The sequence below is a fragment of the Lampetra fluviatilis genome, chromosome 20 (genome assembly GCF_964198595.1).
Source record: "Lampetra fluviatilis chromosome 20, kcLamFluv1.1, whole genome shotgun sequence".
Classification (NCBI taxonomy): Eukaryota; Metazoa; Chordata; class Hyperoartia; order Petromyzontiformes; family Petromyzontidae; genus Lampetra; species Lampetra fluviatilis.
Window position 1 is genome coordinate 12,881,283 of NC_136294.1, and position 19,016 is coordinate 12,900,298.

General features: G+C 48.4%; 1 protein-coding gene across 6 annotated transcripts in view; it reads right to left on the bottom strand.

The window, feature by feature from the left end:
• LOC144937974 (ras GTPase-activating protein nGAP-like) overlaps nucleotides 1-19,016 on the bottom strand; it is a 585,198-nt gene that overhangs the window by 237,078 nt on the left and 329,104 nt on the right. Inside the window, exon 1 of one of the 6 annotated variants that reach the window (XM_078865639.1) lies at nucleotides 5,175-5,676. The exons of the other annotated variants lie outside the window; for them this stretch is intronic. Coding sequence (XP_078721765.1) covers nucleotides 5,175-5,310 — 136 coding nt within the window. The 5' untranslated portion in view covers nucleotides 5,311-5,676. Of the gene's footprint in view, nucleotides 1-5,174; nucleotides 5,677-19,016 lie in introns of those variants that run through there. 6 annotated transcript variants of the gene reach the window in all.

Consider the following 19,016-nt stretch of genomic DNA (forward strand, 5'->3'; position numbering starts at 1 on the left):
AGGTGGTGCAGTCAAGAAAGCACTGCGCGTCATTGACATGCGCACCGCTTGAGCTTACAATCAACATCATCAGCGCCGTGGACACAAAGGCTGCTTGAGTGGGTACACAGCTGCACACAGTATTTAAACATTAACCTGTATACATATTGCTAAGGATTAATGCTTAATGAGGTGGTCGGGCAGCTGAGAGGCCAGAATATTGTAACGTTCATACCCCCCCCAACTGGACATCTGTGAAAGAGCTTTATAGTTCATCGGATTCTTCCTGCAGTATAAATAAATATTCTGATTCTGATATAGGAAGTCACTGGAGCTATGCACTTATAAAACAAGATTGAAGACTAATTTCTTTACAACTGATTTTTGTGTTGAGCTTGTTATCCTTACCCCGCACCTCTAATTAGCACGGTTGGTTACGGTTACAAAAAAGTTAAACGTACATACATATATTGAGTTGGAATCAAGACAGCTGCCCATATTGTAGCAATTTGATGGTCTGGTCACCAATGACCACACAAAAAAACGATATTAAGTTTGGTTTTTGAAGTTGATTTGGCGAAATTCTAGCACGGAGAATCAAAAACAAAGCTTTAAATGTATCATCGCAAAGCGCGAATAAAGATACAAACAACCCTGAGAGGATTTCTTGGGGAGGTGGCTGTGAAAAATCTCCTGTGGGCCAACATCTGACAAACATACACACACACGGGGTGCATGTGTTGCTCTGTGAGACCGGCAAAAAGATTCATCTCGAGGTGACAGCTCAATGGGAATACGTTTTTGGTTAAAAAAAAACAGAGATATGATCAAGTGTTAATGCTCAATAACATGTGCCCATATTGAGGCGGCGTTACAAACTAAACTATTTGTATTTCACCAGGTAAGGCCCGCTGAGCTATGTAGCTCGTTTTCAGAAGCGACCTGGCCACAAATGAAAGCTCAATGAAGTGGCTTGTCGTGTCGAAATTTACAGCAGCCAAATACTCGAAACGCACGTTTCTAACTGGACTGGTTTAGGTATTGATTTTCACTTCACAAACACATCAGCACTTAAAAATGCAACAACACATTCACGTATCAAGGACATGCTATGACTTTTAATTTTCCCATTTCATTTATTAAATTCGACTTAAATTATTAACACATCAATAATAACGGTGATATTTGTGAAATATCATACGATACGCCAATTCATCTGTTTGATTTAGGTATATCTTGTATGCCACAGGTTCACATTTACTTTAATCTACGTTACAATATGGAAAAAAATACTCTCTAAAGGTCCCTTTTTAATAAGCTCTTACGACCAGCCGGATGCACTGCTACATGACTTCGTGGGAAGACACCGTGCTACAGTGGAGTGTGATGCGGGCCCTTACATTATGTTGGGGAACGTGGGACGTAGGCCCTCACAGCGGCGCCGCGTAGCCCACGCACTCTCACCCGATGCTCGTAGCCGACGGCTGGGGCTCGCTTCCTGCTTTTATCCCGGCCAGGATGTTTCACATTAACGATGGCACACTGCCGCCAACTCCTCTGCAAGCGCACAGCCCCAACAATGGGCTCGTGTTTTTGTAGCTGTCAGAGGGGCTGCTTGCCATGGTTGTTGGGATACCGGTGGGTTTCCAACCTCTCTGCACACCGCGGACCACCGTCAATCCTCAACAGAAACGTTGCGGACTACCAGGCAGCGAAAATAATGTGCCGTTGAGTGAAGAAATAAAAAAACATTGGATCTCCAACAGTTTTGCAGATCGCTTCCCACAGCTTTGCGGAGCTCCAGTGGTCCGCAGAACAGAGGTTGGGGAACAGATGGTGTAGACCATGCGATAAATAAAATATATAATGCTAGAGGTACTCATGAGTGAATAACGGAAATAGCATGGTAAGCTTTTTGGCAAGAGCGACAACACACAGCCACCAGGATCGTAAGGAGAGGCTGCAGGGCCCTCTCAACAATAACTGCTATTCTCTTTCCATGGCTTGAAACGATGAGCTAACAAACGCCGATAGCAAAACCTCTTCTCAAAGTTATAGCGCCACAGGATTCGAGACATGATGAAGCCCAACACAGTTTGCCACAGTCATTTTAGATTACACCCTCAAGACAAATTCCCAACATACTACAGCATGGTTTTGAGCGTGGATATTCAGGTGCATGTCCTGCTAACATATATACGGCTTGATAGGGAATGCTAGTGCATTGCCTGTCCATTGAGTGGAAAACATTGTCCTTCACTTATAGAAGAAAGGCACATTGTGGCTCAAGCCGTGCTCTAGTGGGTCTCTTCGTGGAATATTCGGTCAAATTCTTCTAAATGCGCACTCTGTATGCTTGAGGAAAGTGGTGTACCTGGGGAAAAGCCACCCGCAAATGGCCCCCCTCTTCAAAATCTACTTTGTATTCTGGGTTCCTAAATAACAATTGAAAAAGAAAACGATGCAAATGGAGGCCAGGAACCCATTTTCTCTACCGCAGTCGCCTGGCCACGTCGATAAGCCAGCAGGTCTGGAGGTTCCTGGGATGTGGCCATCTCTGCCAATTGGCTTCCACCAGTCTGGCTGGACCCGGACAGTCCAAAAATTGGCATCTGTGGTCAGGTGGCAGGATTTGTACCAAGATCTGGTACCGGTGGTGTAGTGAACCTTCTTAGTTTACCGTGTAAAGTTGATAGACCTGGGCTGACCCATAAATGTCCGGGTTTGGTCTACAGTGGCAAAGGGGTTAAAGCCCTAGGTGTGAGCCACAATTGCTGCCAAACTTGCCACTCTATAAGCAAAGCTTCCGGTCTGTTTATGGACTACCACACCCCTCATTGTCCCTGTGTATCTTTTTTTCTTGTAACATTATTACCCGTGCCCCTAGTGGACATCTGTGAAAAAGAGCTTCATAGCTCATATGATTCCTCCTCCAGTATTAATAAACATTCTGGTTCCGATTCTAAAACTTGGACCCCACGTGCGGACATCAGGTCTGGCTCGTAACAGTGGCACGTAGACTTGCCACCAGCGAAAGGAGGCGATGTCTGGGCAGGCCTCTGGGAAAGGAAGGAAGGGGAGCTATGGACAGGTGCCACGAGGCAGCTGTCGGCAGCCGTCCTATGGCATTGACACAAGGTGGCGGAGCAGCACTTACAACGCAATGAGTGGGGATCGTGGCCAGCTCAGATGCCAGCCGCTTCAGTCTGTCAACTCCTAACACTTGGGGAGTTTCCCCCCCCCCTCTCGCCCCCTGTCAGGGCACCTTTACCGACCAATGCAGTCTTGCCACGGGGCATGCACTGCACAGGCCCCTTGGTGACGTCTCGGGTCGCCATCTGTCTGGGTTGACCCAGGCAATAGTCCGGGAATCGGCACTTGAATCGCAGCGAGATCTGGTACCAGTGTTGTGTTGAACTTCATCGAAAGAGACGACAGAGTATTGACAGAGACCTGTGCCGACCGTGACACATGTCTGGGTTTGGACCACAGTGATGAAAGCTTGCAACCCCAGCGATGTCAGCGTCACTAGGTGGCGATTGGCGGTTATTGTATTGTACTGTTGTCGCGCAGATGGTTCGCGCCGCACATATCCCCTTTGTCTTTCACTCGTGGCAACATCAGGAAGTCGGCGACAGTGTTCGTACGAGCACAATAAGCACACTCCATATCCTACCCCGGACTTTTCTGCGCAGGCGTTTGGACGTCGTACAAACGTTGCAACCCCGCACGAACATGGGACAAGGCAAATGCAACGCGACTGCCTCGACGCCGATCGGTCACCTTTCCCCCTCCCAGAAACTCTGCAGAACGTTGAAAATCTGCAAGAGGCAGGGACAGCGGGCGAGGCTGAACGTGCCTGGAAAGGGTTGCAGCGGACGTTCGTCGTGTACTTCCAGCACGAGAGTTGAGAGTAGCAACGCGGTGTTTGAGGAGCGTGAAGCCAAGACGGGAGATGTGCCAGGCACAGACCCCAAGCAGCCATCCAAGCGAGGTGGGACGCCTGCTCTGTAACAATGCGACGATGCCATCGCCCCGCCCGTGGTACCGCGATCTCCACATGCGTCCTCGTGAATTATTCAGAACGGCCGAGGTGGCGAAGTAACAACGGCACACGTCGCACGGGGAACTGTTGTTGCAAAGCAAACTAAAGGAGAGGTGTTGTGTGTGTGTTGGACTTCTTTCGCACTGTACATCGCCAGCCATGCTAATCGGAGGTGAAGGGGGAAGGAAAACAAACTAAACACAAAAATCTGACCCAACTCGGCTCCAGTGAGATGAGAGATGGCAGCTTACTTATTGCAGACTTGGCAATTGTCTAAAAGTTTTTTTCAGTCATTCGCTAAACAACTAAAACAAACAATAAGCTAAATTCTCTTCGCGTTCAATGCATGTTCATATAGCAGACGTACACATTTTGAACCCATAGTCCGTAAAAATCGTGTGGTTTTCTCCATGTGAGCTCATAACAGGAGTATTTCATATGCGTGACATCCCTAAGCTTTGCTTCTCAAAACGGATGACATCACGGACGAGTCACAGCGACGACGCGCGAGTGGCTGTTGGCAGCGAGCGGCCCCGTGCCCCGCTCTCGCGTGCACGCGACTCACGACGACGAAGGTGGCACCACGGCGCGCGCGCGCAGCACGCCAACAACGATCCCGCCTCTCACAAAACTCCGAGCGAAAACGCTCCACAGACGAAGCCTCTTTTTCCACACGCCCTAACGCCGGGCGATCGCTCGGCCGAAAGTTACGGCCGCTCTGGCTCGAAACATCTTACTCGGAGCCTCGTGGAGAAGAGCAAGGAGGGGTGGTAAAGAAATAAGCAAGCAATGAAATTAGAAAATGTGCCGTTCACATCGAGTCAATAACGGCGCGACGACAGCCTCCTCACCACCGCTCAGCGTGGCACGCAGAGAGGAGAGCTGCGTGGCGCCGCGAACTGTAAAGTGGTGAGCAGCGAGCGGCAAGCTGGATGAGTGGGGCGAGCGGTGAGAATGGTGAGCGAAGTGAGGAAGAGTGAGGTGAGAGGACTGAGCAGGGTGAGTGGGGTGAGCTGGATGAGCGGAGTGAATGCGGTGAGTCGGGTGAGCGGGGTCAACAAGGTTAGCGGTGTGAGCGGAGTGAGGAGGGCGAGCTGGGTGAGCGGAATGAGCAGAGTGAGCTGAGTGAGCGGGGTGAGCGCACACGTACCCCAGGTGCCCTGCAGCAGCCTGCTGCTTGGCCGTGCGTGGCTGGCCCGCTGGCCACCACCACCACCGCCGCGGAACACGTGCTTGCCCAGGAGGCGGTAGTAGCTCTTTCCTGAGCCCTTCCTAGCCAGCGGCATCTCGGCGTTCACGCGCGCGTCGCGGGCTCCCTCGCCGCGCGGCGAGCAGCAAGCTCGGAGAGCACTCGCGAGCCGTCGTCAACGCCGCCGCCGTCGCTTCTGTCGGGGGAACTCTCCACGCACCACGCTACTCCCGCCGCTTTCATTTCCCGGGCTGCCGCGGATTTTGACGTCTGTTACGTTTTAGGTTCCCGGCCACCACGGCCGCTGCCTCTGCCGCCTCCGCCCCGCGAGTCGGGGGCACGGCGCGCGAGGGGCCCCGGCAACAAAGGAAACGTGCGCAGGAGTTTCACTCGGGGGCCTGGCCCTGGGAAAAAACAGCAATCCCAAAGTTTCCGCCCCAGCGCTCGCTCCCTCCCTCCCTCCACAGGTGCATCCCATCAGGCGGCCGCAACCAATGGGACCAAAGTAACCAAAAAAAGACATTCCATTCCGAGAGCACCGCACGGCACGAGCGAGCGAGCGAGCAAGCGAGCGCGGCGTCCGTGGTTCAGCCCCACCGTCCGAGACGGAGACCTACCCCATAGTAAACGCTCATCCGCTGCCACAATTACAGAAAGAGACTCACTAATTTCTCCAGTCGAGATGAGATGTGATGATGCAAGGTGGGTTGCCGGGCCCTTAAAAGAGCCCCACAAGTGCAAATCCTTGTCCTCACCATGCGCAAACTGTAAAATCTCAGAATCTAAATATTGATTTATACTGGAGGAATCCGATGAGCTATAAAGCTTTTTCACAGACGACCAGTATGGGCGGGTAAGAATGTTACAACAAACAATACAAAAGCATAATAAACATGTCCCTGGATTTTTATTTACCTTTTTTGAGCACGGCCTAACTTAAGACAGTGTGTGTGTTCCGCTGTGAGAGAGAGAGAGAGTACAGCTGCTTTGATTGCATTTTTAAACAAATAAATATTGAATATCAAGCCTGTCTGGGCATACTGAGCACTACAAACACACATACAATACAGTGCGAGATGTAAAAAAATCATTGCAGTTTTGTAAAAATCAAAGCATCGCAAAGAATATCGTTTACCCGGATTCTAGCATTTCCCAAGAGCTTTGCGGGATGCATAACTCAATCTGGTCCACGTGACAGCCCAACCCATGCGGTCACGGTGAGACCCAGTGGAACGTAGCGACAACACGCTACTGAACGAAATAATGGACAGTGAAAATCCTTTTCACAGAGGACACCTCCATATTTAAACATACAAACGTATTGGGCAGTACGCAACAAAAAGAAAAAGTTCGCAATCATTCTTTATTTTCCCGAGATTTGCAACCCCCCCCCCCCCGGTCATAACATCTTGCGGGGTGGCGGTGCGTCAAAATCAGTTTAGTCACAAGACGAATGCCGGTTAAAATTGTGATTTGAGACTGTTTTATGAGAGCGGGTGTGTCATACGCTGCACCGGTGTACCGCCAATACGTCCACACGGAGAGTCACGACCACCGTGGGCGACTTCGGAGCCACATTAACACGGCAGCAAAACCGACTGTTCCCCGCATCCTGTGGGCGCCGCGAGGGATTTCTAATCGGGGTTTGGACGACACTCCATTCCGGGACTCCGTCCCACTCTGCGCTGTCAGCTCCCAGCCCGCCCGCCTGCTGTAAGTGTGCCCAAGGCAGCTGGGGGAAGGGGGGGTGTTTGGCTTGTATTGATGCAAGCGCAGAGAGAGAGAGACATCTAAGCCTGCGGGGAGAGTAAAGGGCCAAGAGCTCCCTTGCGAACAGCCACAAAAAATAAAACCACCAACTGTGCAGGCCCCCCCCCGGCCCTCCCTCCGCACGCCTCCCTCTGTGAGCTCAGCGCTCGTCTTGAAGGAGCCGGCATCAAAAACTGTAGGAGCTCAACGCTGTACGCTACCACGATGTTAGGGCGCCGCAGTGGCCAGGAGATGTTAACTACCTTGCCTGGTATACAGTAGGTTGTGGGTTCCATCCCGACCATAACGCCTGTATATTTGGAGTTTGTGTGTCTCTCTCCCTGTGGTCGTGTGGATTTTTCTCAGGGTCCTCAGGTTTTTCCCTCTATATTTAGGATCAACATGGTTTAGAGTATGTGGCTGCTATAAATGTCGACATGACAAGCAATTGCATTGAGCTATCGTTTTTGGCAAGGTTGCTGCTCAAAAAGCTATATAGCTCAGTGGTCCTTACCTGGTAAAGTATAAAAAAAATTGTTTAGTTTATGTGAGAATTGTGCTTATTGGTAAGTGTCGAACACTCTTGAAATTAATATATTTCACGACATTATTGCTTTGCTTAACCCAGAAATGTTCCCATTCGCATTAATGAACAGTCTAGCTGTTATGGTTCAAACAATATTAAGTGATCTACAGGAGTAGTTGGTCAAAATTGAATCGTGGTCTGGTCCCAACCATACAAATGTCGAATATCCATTCTGACCAAAGCGCACCCATGGAAATTAACAGAGCCCAGTACTCACAATGTTTCATGTATACATAGTGAAGACTCACGTGCACTGGGACACACACACAACGCTTAATTGTATAGCCTTATACGACTATTTAGATAATTGTTGCCCGTGTCAAGCCATCATGGTAAATGATGGGACAGTGAATACAGAACCACACGCGTGGCTGCCTTTGACTCACCATCGGTAATGGTAACAAACCAAAGAAATGGTTGGCTATGTGCGGTGGGAAAGAAGTTTAACATACATACATAAAAAGACAAACATATCTCGTATAGCCTTAACAAACTGCTGGTGTAAGTGCTGTTAAGCGAGCACCTGTGAATACTGGCGCAGCTAGTAGGGGGGGGGGGCACTTGCCCCCCCAATGATCTGATCAAAATCCCTAATTTCGATCGGATCATTGGTGTTTATTAGTAATAAATCAGCATTTTTCAAACCCCACTGCCACTGTGTAGCATATTATTACGTGCCAGAGACTCTATGAGATGATAGGAGAATAGTCTGAGTCCATAATTGACAATAAGTAACGGCAAAGCGGTTATAAGTGACTCACAGAATTGTGCGCATTTGCGTATACAGTCCACGACTTCCCTGAAGGCATCAACACCTTCAGCGAGCGCGATGCCGATCACACATGGTTCGAATTTGACCCTTGATCGATGGCTGCGCCATCGCCGCACACGTGTCGAATAAAAAGCAAGGGACAAGTCCTTACATACCAACAACTCCGATCATTTTCATTGCTGGAGGGGTTGCCCCCCCTACCTGAAAATCCTGGCTCCGCCATTGCCTGTGAAGGCCGGCACGGTACACGATGGGGTGGGTGGCCAACCCCACGCCCAACCACTTTTGTCTCCCCAGTAGCGATGCTTTTATACACTCCAACAGGTACTCAATTTAGGCTGAGTCGACCTAGGGGAGGCCCAGAACTAGGTTCAGATAATCGTCACAGGTGATGGCCATGAGCGATAACTCGGGCTGCCGGGTTCACAGCGCAGCGTGCTAAACGATACACTCCCACGGTGACATACCACCACCACTTCAAGTAATCGTTTTATGGTGCGGAAATCGATTGGAGGGACTGGCCACATCAAGATATCAATTGTCACAGACGTTGCGATTGCTTTTGAGGATGAACCTGAATAAGGATCATAAAATATCATAATGCAATACTGAACAGTGCCACAGTTCCCCACCCGCACTCAGTCACTTGATTTGCAAAAATCTATGTGGTCTAGTTTCATCACAACAATGCAGGCATGTGGCAGCGTTCACACGGGCCTCAATCTCGGCAACGGTCAGTGGATCACGCAGCTTTCGGAGGTGAGAGGTGACTAGGCGATGGCAGTGCAGGAATTGGATTTGTGAATCCATTTGTGCAGATCCTCGTGTTTGTGGATGTTCCCCATGTACTGCCGAGTAACTTTTTGAAAAGGAGTCAGCCAAACATTCCAATAAATAACCATGCTGAAAGATCCACTTGGGACTAAGCTAAAACTATTAAACTAAACCTAAATTTCGAGTGCCACTGATATCGTGTGTGATGTGATGGACCTATTGGGTTGCTGTGAGAAATGTAAAGCCATGTAGTGAACACTTTTCAAGAAACATCTGCACAGGATTGCCAATTGAATCGCATCAAAAAAATGTTATGGAAGTGAAAGCCACCATGGCGCTCACAAAATTACTCTGCTTGCAATACTCACAAAATAAAAGATTTTTAAGGGAAGCTGAAAAAAATTATTCTCAAAGGGGAGGGTAAATTTGCGTATCGCTGCGTCAAACTGTGCTCACCCCCCACCTCTGTCGGCCGGAGCTAGTGGTGGGAATCTCACATCCCCAGGGCATGGACGACTCTCCTCGTAGGCTTGGTTATTAGAAGCAGAATGTGTGTTTATACTGGAGGAATCCAATGAGCTATAAAGCTCTTTTTCACAGATGCCGCCCAGTAGGGGCACGGGGTAAGAACGTTACAACAACACTACAAACACATCAGTCGTGCAACGTACAAGAAAGGCTTGACAAATCACCCAAACACGTAAAACTAAACCATCCCCATCCTACCAGGCAAAGCCCACTGAGGTATTAACTTATTAAAGAGTCCAAATCACGTTGAATGAGATGCATCCAGCGTGTTCAAATGAATGCTTCATTTTTCGCAAAAAAAAATTATTACACAAAAAATATTGCACGGTTATTTTAATGTTAAAACAACTTTCATACTAAACAACCTTTGCTTTAACAATTAGTCAGTAACAGCTGTCTGTAGCGGGAGTGTGGTATCTACTTAATTACATGCAAATCGGCACGGCCATGCGGAGCGTCTGGACACGTGCAGAGTGCTGATAAGGTTGTAATTCGGTAATGAGGATGTGTCGCTGTGTGCAGGCTCGTCTGCACGAGGACAAGAATGAAACTGCTGCCTCTGACTTACCCCCACCCCGAACTGAACGCAGGCTCGCATTCTGCCAGAACGCCAATACTCAAAAGCCTGACACCGAGGTGCCACACGGCACACACCTCGCCTGTTGTGCGCTAGATATATACTGTACACAGCAGACTCTCGATTATCCACGCTAATGACAGGGATGATGGCCACAGATAACACTGGCCTGGACTTTTGCTGCTGTTTTAGACTAATTTCAGGGTGCTGATTCCAGATCTGATCTCAGATTTGCTCTATCACATTTCATTTTAAAATCCTTTATATTAAGTTCACTTGCTTGCGCGCTTACGACCGAGCAAATCTTTCGGTCGTTTTTTAACCCACTTCCCGTGATCCAATCGAGCTGACATTTTGCACACAGACTCGTTGTGCGTGACAATTTATTTTCGTGAAAAAAAAATTCCAAAATTTTACACTTTTTAGGAAAAATTTAATTATATTTAATTACCAATTGCTTAATGGTGGCAGGCAATCATCTGACCCATAGGTGGCAGCCATCTCAAGCCAGAGGACGAGAGGACTCTAGCCGCCACGCATATAAAGGATTTAGAGTGAAAAACTTTTTTATGCTATCGGCATACCCCATTTTCATTGATTTTACCCAAATTTAACTCTGTCACTTATGATTGCAAGTTGTTGCGAGTCAGTGACTGCTTTAGTGTTAAAATATGGTGCTGTATTTTTAGGATAGTGTGTTTATAATATAATTTTATGTAGATATCCACATTTATTTAATATTTTTCTTCTGCAGTTTTTATTGAAAATGCAATATTTGGTATCTCAAAAACCTGATGTGATAGACAAAAACTGATGCCAGATTTGGAATCAGCACCCCAAAATTACATTAAAACCATTACCTTACCTTATGCCAGAAAAAGTGTGTTGACCAGTGTAATTAAACATCGCGGATTATCCAAAGATATCCATTTTACGCGGATCTGTATGCCAAAAACCACGAAAAAAGGTTTGAATTACCAATCGATGCGCGTGATTAGTGATAACACTTTCCGATTTCCGTGCAGAAGAGTCTGTCCACGAAGTGGCTAGGAGAGCCATGCTAATCAACATCAAACTCTACCCACTGTTATAAATATATGCAACTCCTGTACTGTAGGGGCGATCACGTGGATTTCGGATTAACCGACCAAACATTGGTTCGGTTTAAGCACGTGACTTGTAATAAACATTTCCAAGAATAACAATGTACAACTGCTTTATTTATTTATTTGGGCTTAAGGAAACCCCCGTGAATTATTCATTTATGTCAAAATCTCAGGCCGCGGTTAATTCTCAAATCAGATAAACCACACGCGGAAAATCGAGAGTCTCCTGTAGATTCAAGTCGAATCGAGTAGCTCAATTACAGCCAATAATTATAACAATGAAAAACAATCCACCCCACAAAATGTTGCGATATTATTTCATGACGCTTGTTTACCCAGGAAAGCCTCACCGAGTCTCAAGACTCTCTTTACAGGAGAGGGGGCGGCGGTCCTACCACGTGTTTTTGCAGCGGGGGGGGGGGGGGCAATGCTGCTGCTGCTGCTGCTGCTGCGCGTAATCCCAATTAGTGAGTAAGTTGCAGGTCAATTATGACTGTGCATGGCAACAGTGGCGAGCCGCTCGTGCGTGTGCCCTGCTGGCGGCCCTCGGAGGCTGAACGCGTCAGCGCTGCGCGAGGCCGGCTACATACGGCGAGATGTTAACTACCTCGCCCGGTATACAGGAGGTCGTGGGTTTGATTCTGATCCTGACGCCTGTTGTATATTTGGAATTTGCGTCTCTCTCCCTCCCTGTGATCGCTTGGATTTTTCTCCGGGTCCTCCAGTTTTTCCCTCCACATTTAGAATCCACATCACACGTTTAGAGTATTTGGCTGCGATACGTGTCCACTTGATGAGCCACTTCGTTGAGCTACCATTTGTGGCCAGGTTGCTTCGGAAAAAAAAGAGTTACGTAGCTCAGTGGGCCTTAGCTGCTGAAATAAAAAGTAGCTCATAGTTTAAGCTGTTATCTCCCTCTGAGGACAGTTTAGTTTACGTACGGTGCGAAAGAAGTTCTACGAACATACAAAGTGCTCCTTGACATGTCCAGGGCTGTGAAGTAAAATATTATTTTCTATTAAATTAATTCCTCCCGATAATTATGAGAGTGGGGATCTATGAGTGTAACCCCTGTATAATAACTGATTCTGTGGAATACAGAAATCTATCATATATTTCACATGACACGTAGACTATATCTTCACATCGGCTCATAATGTCAGTTATTGCATCCATTAGCAAGGCTTTCATAACAACCTAATCATACCTTCATTTGTCTTCATTAGTTGATACAATAGAACACCATCAATTTGGATAATTGTATCATTTCTGGCACGATGGATGATTGGATTTCCATTAAAAGGGGCACTCTAAATGGTGACATCGATAAATGTCACAGAGGTAACACAATACACTCAATGGGTAAATGCAAAATCAGCGATCGTGGCACGAGGTGTGGTACGGTGAAGAGAGACAGAGCTCGGAGGAGGAAGATACACCCAAAATAGTGGACTAGACACGGAGAATTCACGAGTCTATTTGATGAACCGGCAAACAACAACGTTGTTATTGTGAGAAAAAAACTGCCTGCCAATGGATTCTGTTTTATCCCTGTTGACGTACGTCTAGGCTTGTTCAAACCGGAAAAAAACCACCAGTTCCATCAACAACAAAAAATCTGGCCTGGTGCGCAGGTCACTTGGACCGACCTCTACTTTGCACAATTCCCAAAAAGGTTTTGGGGGATCTCCTGGCGGGGCGGTGCCAGCTGAAGGGGACGCGTGAGCCACAGCGAAGCCTCGCGTTGCGCTCCGAACGGCGCTCTATCCGAAGCGCATGCCGGCTCGCCGCGCGAGAGGAATAACAGCGCCGGGGGAACAATCGGTGAGGCAACTGACAACGCCCCGTAGGCCCAGGAAGTGCGTGGGGGCGGCATCCGGACGATTGTTGTGGCGATGGCGGTGGCGGCGGCCTGTGGGGCGTACCGTGATCCGCAGGCCCTTCCTGCATGCCCGTCACCCCCCGCCCATGGTGAACAAACACAAGGGCCCGCGCGTTCGTGGAATCAACCCAATTGCAGGTGCTATTGTCAGCACGAGGTCGTTCCGTGTACGCACACGGCAACGGTAGCGAGTGTCATCGATTCAGAAGCGTTGAGATTTTCGGCGTTGCGTTGTTTGTCCATCGCTGTGCGCCACTGCCGTTACGCAGACCTTCCATTTGTCATCACAACTTCGTTCAAAAGCTGTTACACATCACAGCCCACGCCACATAGGAATTGACCCCAATGCGTGAACGCGAATCTTCACGCAGCATCCAGGAGTACAGCATCCTTTAGGGAGCAACCTTACCACGGCCACTACTGTGCATTTTATCGAAGCTAATTCGTAGTTCAGTCAAAGCTTATGTCAACTATAAGCACCTGTCCCCAGCTTCACAATCATATCTTCCCAAAAAATCGTTGGTTAATGTACGATTGTCTAAATACAATAACAGATGCAATACAAAGAACACAACACAATAAGAATGCTCTTTGTTGACACAATTCGACTTGTGAGCGCGAGGCATGTGGAAGGAAACCGGAACATCTAAAAATTGCCATGCATGCAAGGAGATGACACTCCACACATATGGATTCAATAATCCATGACTGTACTGGTGCCTCTTGGCCACCTCGCAGTGCAAACGTGCGACCTCTCCCATCAAAGTGGTGTCCGTCCCCTGCACCTTCGATTAACACGGGTAGCTACGCACGGTGTGAAAGAAGTTCAACATACATACACATATATAATACAGGTAGGAACCACAGGTTCCACACTGCCCACCAGGGATTATTTGTATGTCTGTCGTGCATATTTGTCTATCGTGCACGAATGCGCTGTCCAACCAAGTTCCTATCTCCCCACTCCGAAGGAACGTGTTGCCTACGCGTTCCGTATATATGTTGAACCTCTTTCGCACCGTACGTAGCCGACAGTGCTAATCGGAGGTGCGGGGGAAGTACAACAACCCGCCCAAAGTGAACAAACATAAGAGCATGCAAGCATGCATAAAATATAACATTGATTTTATAATAGATTTTGTTAGGGCCTCCTTCAATCCACATGCCTGCATATAAATACTCTGGTTAATATTTGTACGCGCAGTACCGTATTTACAGACTCAGACATGACATGTGTTTGATGTCATTCAGTGAATGTGCAGCCGCCCATTCCCACTCTCCTGTCTTAGGTGCGCAGCACCTTGTGATATACTGCATTGCATTTCATGTTTCACAAAGTAGATGTACTGTTGCAGCACACACACACACGCGCTGCATTTACTGCACGTGCTCGACTTGCCCTGCACATTGCGTGCCACTTCACGTTCCACAACAACCGTAAAACACGCACCATGAACGCACCCATTATATCGTGTCCCAAACACACTGGCAGCGCCACAGAAACGTCTCCGTGCAAGAAGAAACGGGCGCACAGCCTCTGCCCACGCACGACCACGTTCGCGTGCGTGTCATCCACCGCGATAATCGTTCAGTCAGCATTAAAAGCTGTTACGGTGCTCAAGTGCATATTTTTGTTGTTGCATTTATTTTACCCATAATCAGAGCAATGGGCGTGAAATCAGTTCACAAACTTAAGCATGAGAAAATTCCCCCTGCCCCCCCCCCTTCCGCCAAATATGACAGCGCCCCCCCCACTCCGCTGATTACTTGCTCAGGAAACGCCGGCGAGATTACACATTGGCTACGCCGATGGCCATAGGTGGGCCATACATGGGCCATAGCGTGGCGGTGCCATTGCCACAGCGGTATAATTGCCCGCATTGTATACGGCAGAGATTATCCACGCGTGGAGGAGCGAGGCAGGCAACACGGGCGAAGATTCTCCCTCAATCACTGGACGTGGCCACCTTTAACCCCCTCGAAGCGCTCCCACAAAAACCCCCTCCCCCCCTGCCCTCTGCGTCCGCACGGGCCGAGCGTACTCACGACCGCATGGGAGCTCTCGCGCGAGGGACGGTGGGGGGGGAGAGAGAGAGAGGGGGGGAGAGAGAGAGGGATCTGACGGTGACCGATGGCGCCAGACGCAGCGCAATCTCCCTTCCTCCATCCACGTGAACGCCAACCAAAGTGAATTTCTAACTCCGCCTCGGCGATCGTGCACTTTGGATTCTCCGCGGAGCTGAACCACAAATGAGGCCGCGGCACAAAGGGGCCCGGGGGCCTCCCTCACCAATACAATTATATATTTGTTTAAGAACATTTGATAAATGCTATTCATGAGCAATGATATTAATCGTAGTATTTCAATAAAGGCAAATTGATAAATGGGCTCGTCCGTGTTTCTCTCCTTGACCGACTGATGGTGACGTCGCTCTCGTGCGTGGCGGTGTGCCGGGGACATGCACCAGCATCCCTCCGGGGTCGATAAAATGAACACCACTTTGTGGAGGGGAAGTCGACATTCGTTGTCCTACGGAGAGACTCAGCCCCCCCTCCCCCCCGCCATAGGAACGAGGAATTGCCACCATTGGCTCAGGGCTGTAAACGGGAAATGCAATCACAGACTTCTACTCTAAAGGGCACGTCCACTTCAGCCATCTTTTCTATGGCCTCTGCGGCGGCTTCATGTAGGCCCGGGTGACGCCGATTGAAAACGAATTTCTTAAGAACTGCTTCTTCTTGTTGTTGTGTTTAGTTTGTCGTCCTTCCCCCGAACCACCAATTTGCACGGTTGGCTACATGTGGTGCGGTGCTGCACTGACAACGAGCAGAGGCAGTGCACTGCGCACAAGCGGTTGGTTATACCTTGTGCGCGCGCTTGTCAGCATGAATGCTACGATGCAATTACATAAAAATAATCATGCAATACTCTTCATGGATTTACGGTCGGTATAAATGCGAGGGTCTACAAGAGGCATTTATGCCTTTTCCATGGCAAGGTTGTGCTCCAGAATTGCCAATATAACAAAGGAACAACAATATTATTATTCTTTGGGTCTTTCGGTAAAGTAACGTAGATAGGTAAAAAAAGAATAAAATGAACAAGAAACTACGACGTTTCCATCGCAACACAAGCGATCGCCATCAGGTGGAATAAGTATAACCCGTAAAAACAAAGTTTTTCACTATAAATCCTTTATATGCGTGGCAGCGAACTTAATATAAAGGATTTAAAAATATATTCGCCTGTGGAGGACGCGGGGATCGATCCCGCGACCTTTGGCATGGGAAGCGAGGGCGCTACGAACTGCGCTACTCCGCCACGGCCTGTGGAGGGGTTACGCTCTGGGCTCTTACACTCTGACGTTCAGCCAAAGCCATGAATGCGTTCTATTTGAATATATGTAAAATAAAAATGTTTTGCCTAAAAAGTGTAAAATTTTGGGAATTTTTTTTCACGAACATTAATTGTCTCGCACAACGAGTCTGTGTGGAAAATGTCAGCTCGATTGGATCACGGGAAGTGGGTTAAAAAACGACCGAAAGATTTGCACGGTCCTAAGCAAGCAAGCAAGCACGCAAGCAAGCAAGCACGCGAACTTAATATAAAGGATTTAAAAAAGGGGGGTGATGACGGTCGCTTGTGTTTCGATCAAAAGGTCGTAGTTTCTCGTTCATTTCATTATTTTCTTAACCTCTCTGTAACTTTACCGAAAGACTCAAAGAACATGAATTCCTGCAGTCACGAAAGCTTTAAGTCAACAGTATTATTATTCCGCTTGTTTACCCAGGAAAAATAAAGCCTTGGCGAGTCTCAAGACTCGTTTTCAGGATGATCCTGCCAGGTTTTTGCAGTAGAGGGCAAAGCCGCTTCCTTGTCCGATCTGCAGGTCATTTTTCAGTCTTGGGATGTTTGGGCATTGCGTGGTGTATGTCTTTTTTCCAATGTGCTGTTGATGATAAATGTAACGTCAGAGTTATGGGAATACGTAACGTGACAATGATCACGTTTCTGATACGTCTCAGCTCTGGCTGTAAAATGAAGCTTTTCAAAGAGTGTGCATAATAATCACCTCTGGTCACCCCTCTCGCGCGTGCACAACAGACTCGTATGTAGAAAAACGAGGCGTATAACCAAGATAAATGTATCATTCGCTAAGCACAAATCTACCTAGAGTGCTATCGAGTCACACATGCCGCATTCATCAAATTGATTTCAGAGCGCCGACGTCACGCCTCACTTGCGTCCGCTCTTCACCTGCCTTCTCTCCGTGCACACGCGAGCGCCACTGCTCGCATCCACGTTCTACACGGACGAGCGCGACGGCGATTAATTAACACGTGTCTGTGTACATATTCTGTAAATGTGTTTAATATATTAGAGCCAACGCGCATCAAGAAGAAGAATTTTAACAGCGTAACCAGGATGCTTCCCCTCCTACAGCGCTTGTAATAAATGTGCTGCCCTCGTCGTTGTGCATTGAGGCACATTCATCTTGCACTCGTGGCCGTCTGGAGAGGGCTGCCACGGTGGCGAGATGTTAGCTCCCCCTCGCCCGGTATGCAGGAGGTCGTGGTTTTGATCGCGACCCTGACGCCTGCTGTATATTTGGAGTCTGCATGTCTCTCTCCGCGTTGTCGCGTGGATTTTTCTCCAGGTGCTCCGGTTTTTCTCTCCACATTTAGAATCGACATCGCGCGTTTAGAGTATTTTGCTGCTATAAATTTCCACGTGATAAGCCACTTTGTTGAGCTATCATTGGTGACGGCCAGGTCACTTCTGTAAAAGAGCTGCATAGCTCAGTGGGCCTTACCTGGTACAATAAATAATAGTTCATAGTTTGAGATGCTATCTCCCTCTGAGAACAGGCGGCACTTTACAATGCAGGGGAGGGGGGGGGCATGCAATGCAGCCAAACAGGCCGCAAGGAAACTACGTGGCTGGGTAGATCTGCAGGCTCCCCGCCACGCGCGTAACGCTGTGCACACGTAACGATCACAAAGCTCACAGCAAGCAAGGGGGGGGGGGGGAGGCCTCTTGCTCGTCCTCGTGAGAACAACAGAACAACGACACGTTCGGTGTCCGTGCCCGCTGCATGCAAGTTGGTGTACGCAGGCCGCCCGGCGGAATGTTCGTGACTGGCATGGGGGGGGGAGGGGTATCCGATGAGTCGAGTGGTTCACTGGAAGAATCGTTCCCACCGCTTTAATTACCACAACACACGCATGCACGCACACACACACGCTGCACACGCACACACATGCTGGACACGCACGCACGCTGCTACGAAGAAGACAATCAAGACATGACCACATTGTGGTACCTTTCACAGATCAAAGGACACATTTTCAAAATGCTCCAAGAATAGATACTTTTAAATTAGCTGTGTATCTAAAGGCCTCCAACCGCCCCCCTGGAATTATTTTTGATAATACCCTCCCCTCCCCCCACCCACTCCATCCAGAAAAAAATATAACAAGAATCCCTCGATTCAATTGTAAACCTGACTCATTTCAATGCGTAGAACTGAGAAGGGAGAGGATTGTAGAATTAGACCGTGCCCTCTGCCTTCATTTCCGACTCGCCACGTCCCGGGAATTTCAGCCCGTGCGCTTAACAACCATTCCGCATTTCTCGTAGAAAGCACCACGACTACGCCTTTGTCCTTGAGTGTCCGCATCCTTGCATTTCCATCATATTGACCATAGTTCATTAAACAAATAGCACATAGACGAGTCGGGCACACATAATGTGTTTTTCCCCGAGCCTGTTGAAAATACGCATGCAGTCCGAACCACGGCACCATTACTCCTTTGTGGCATATTGCA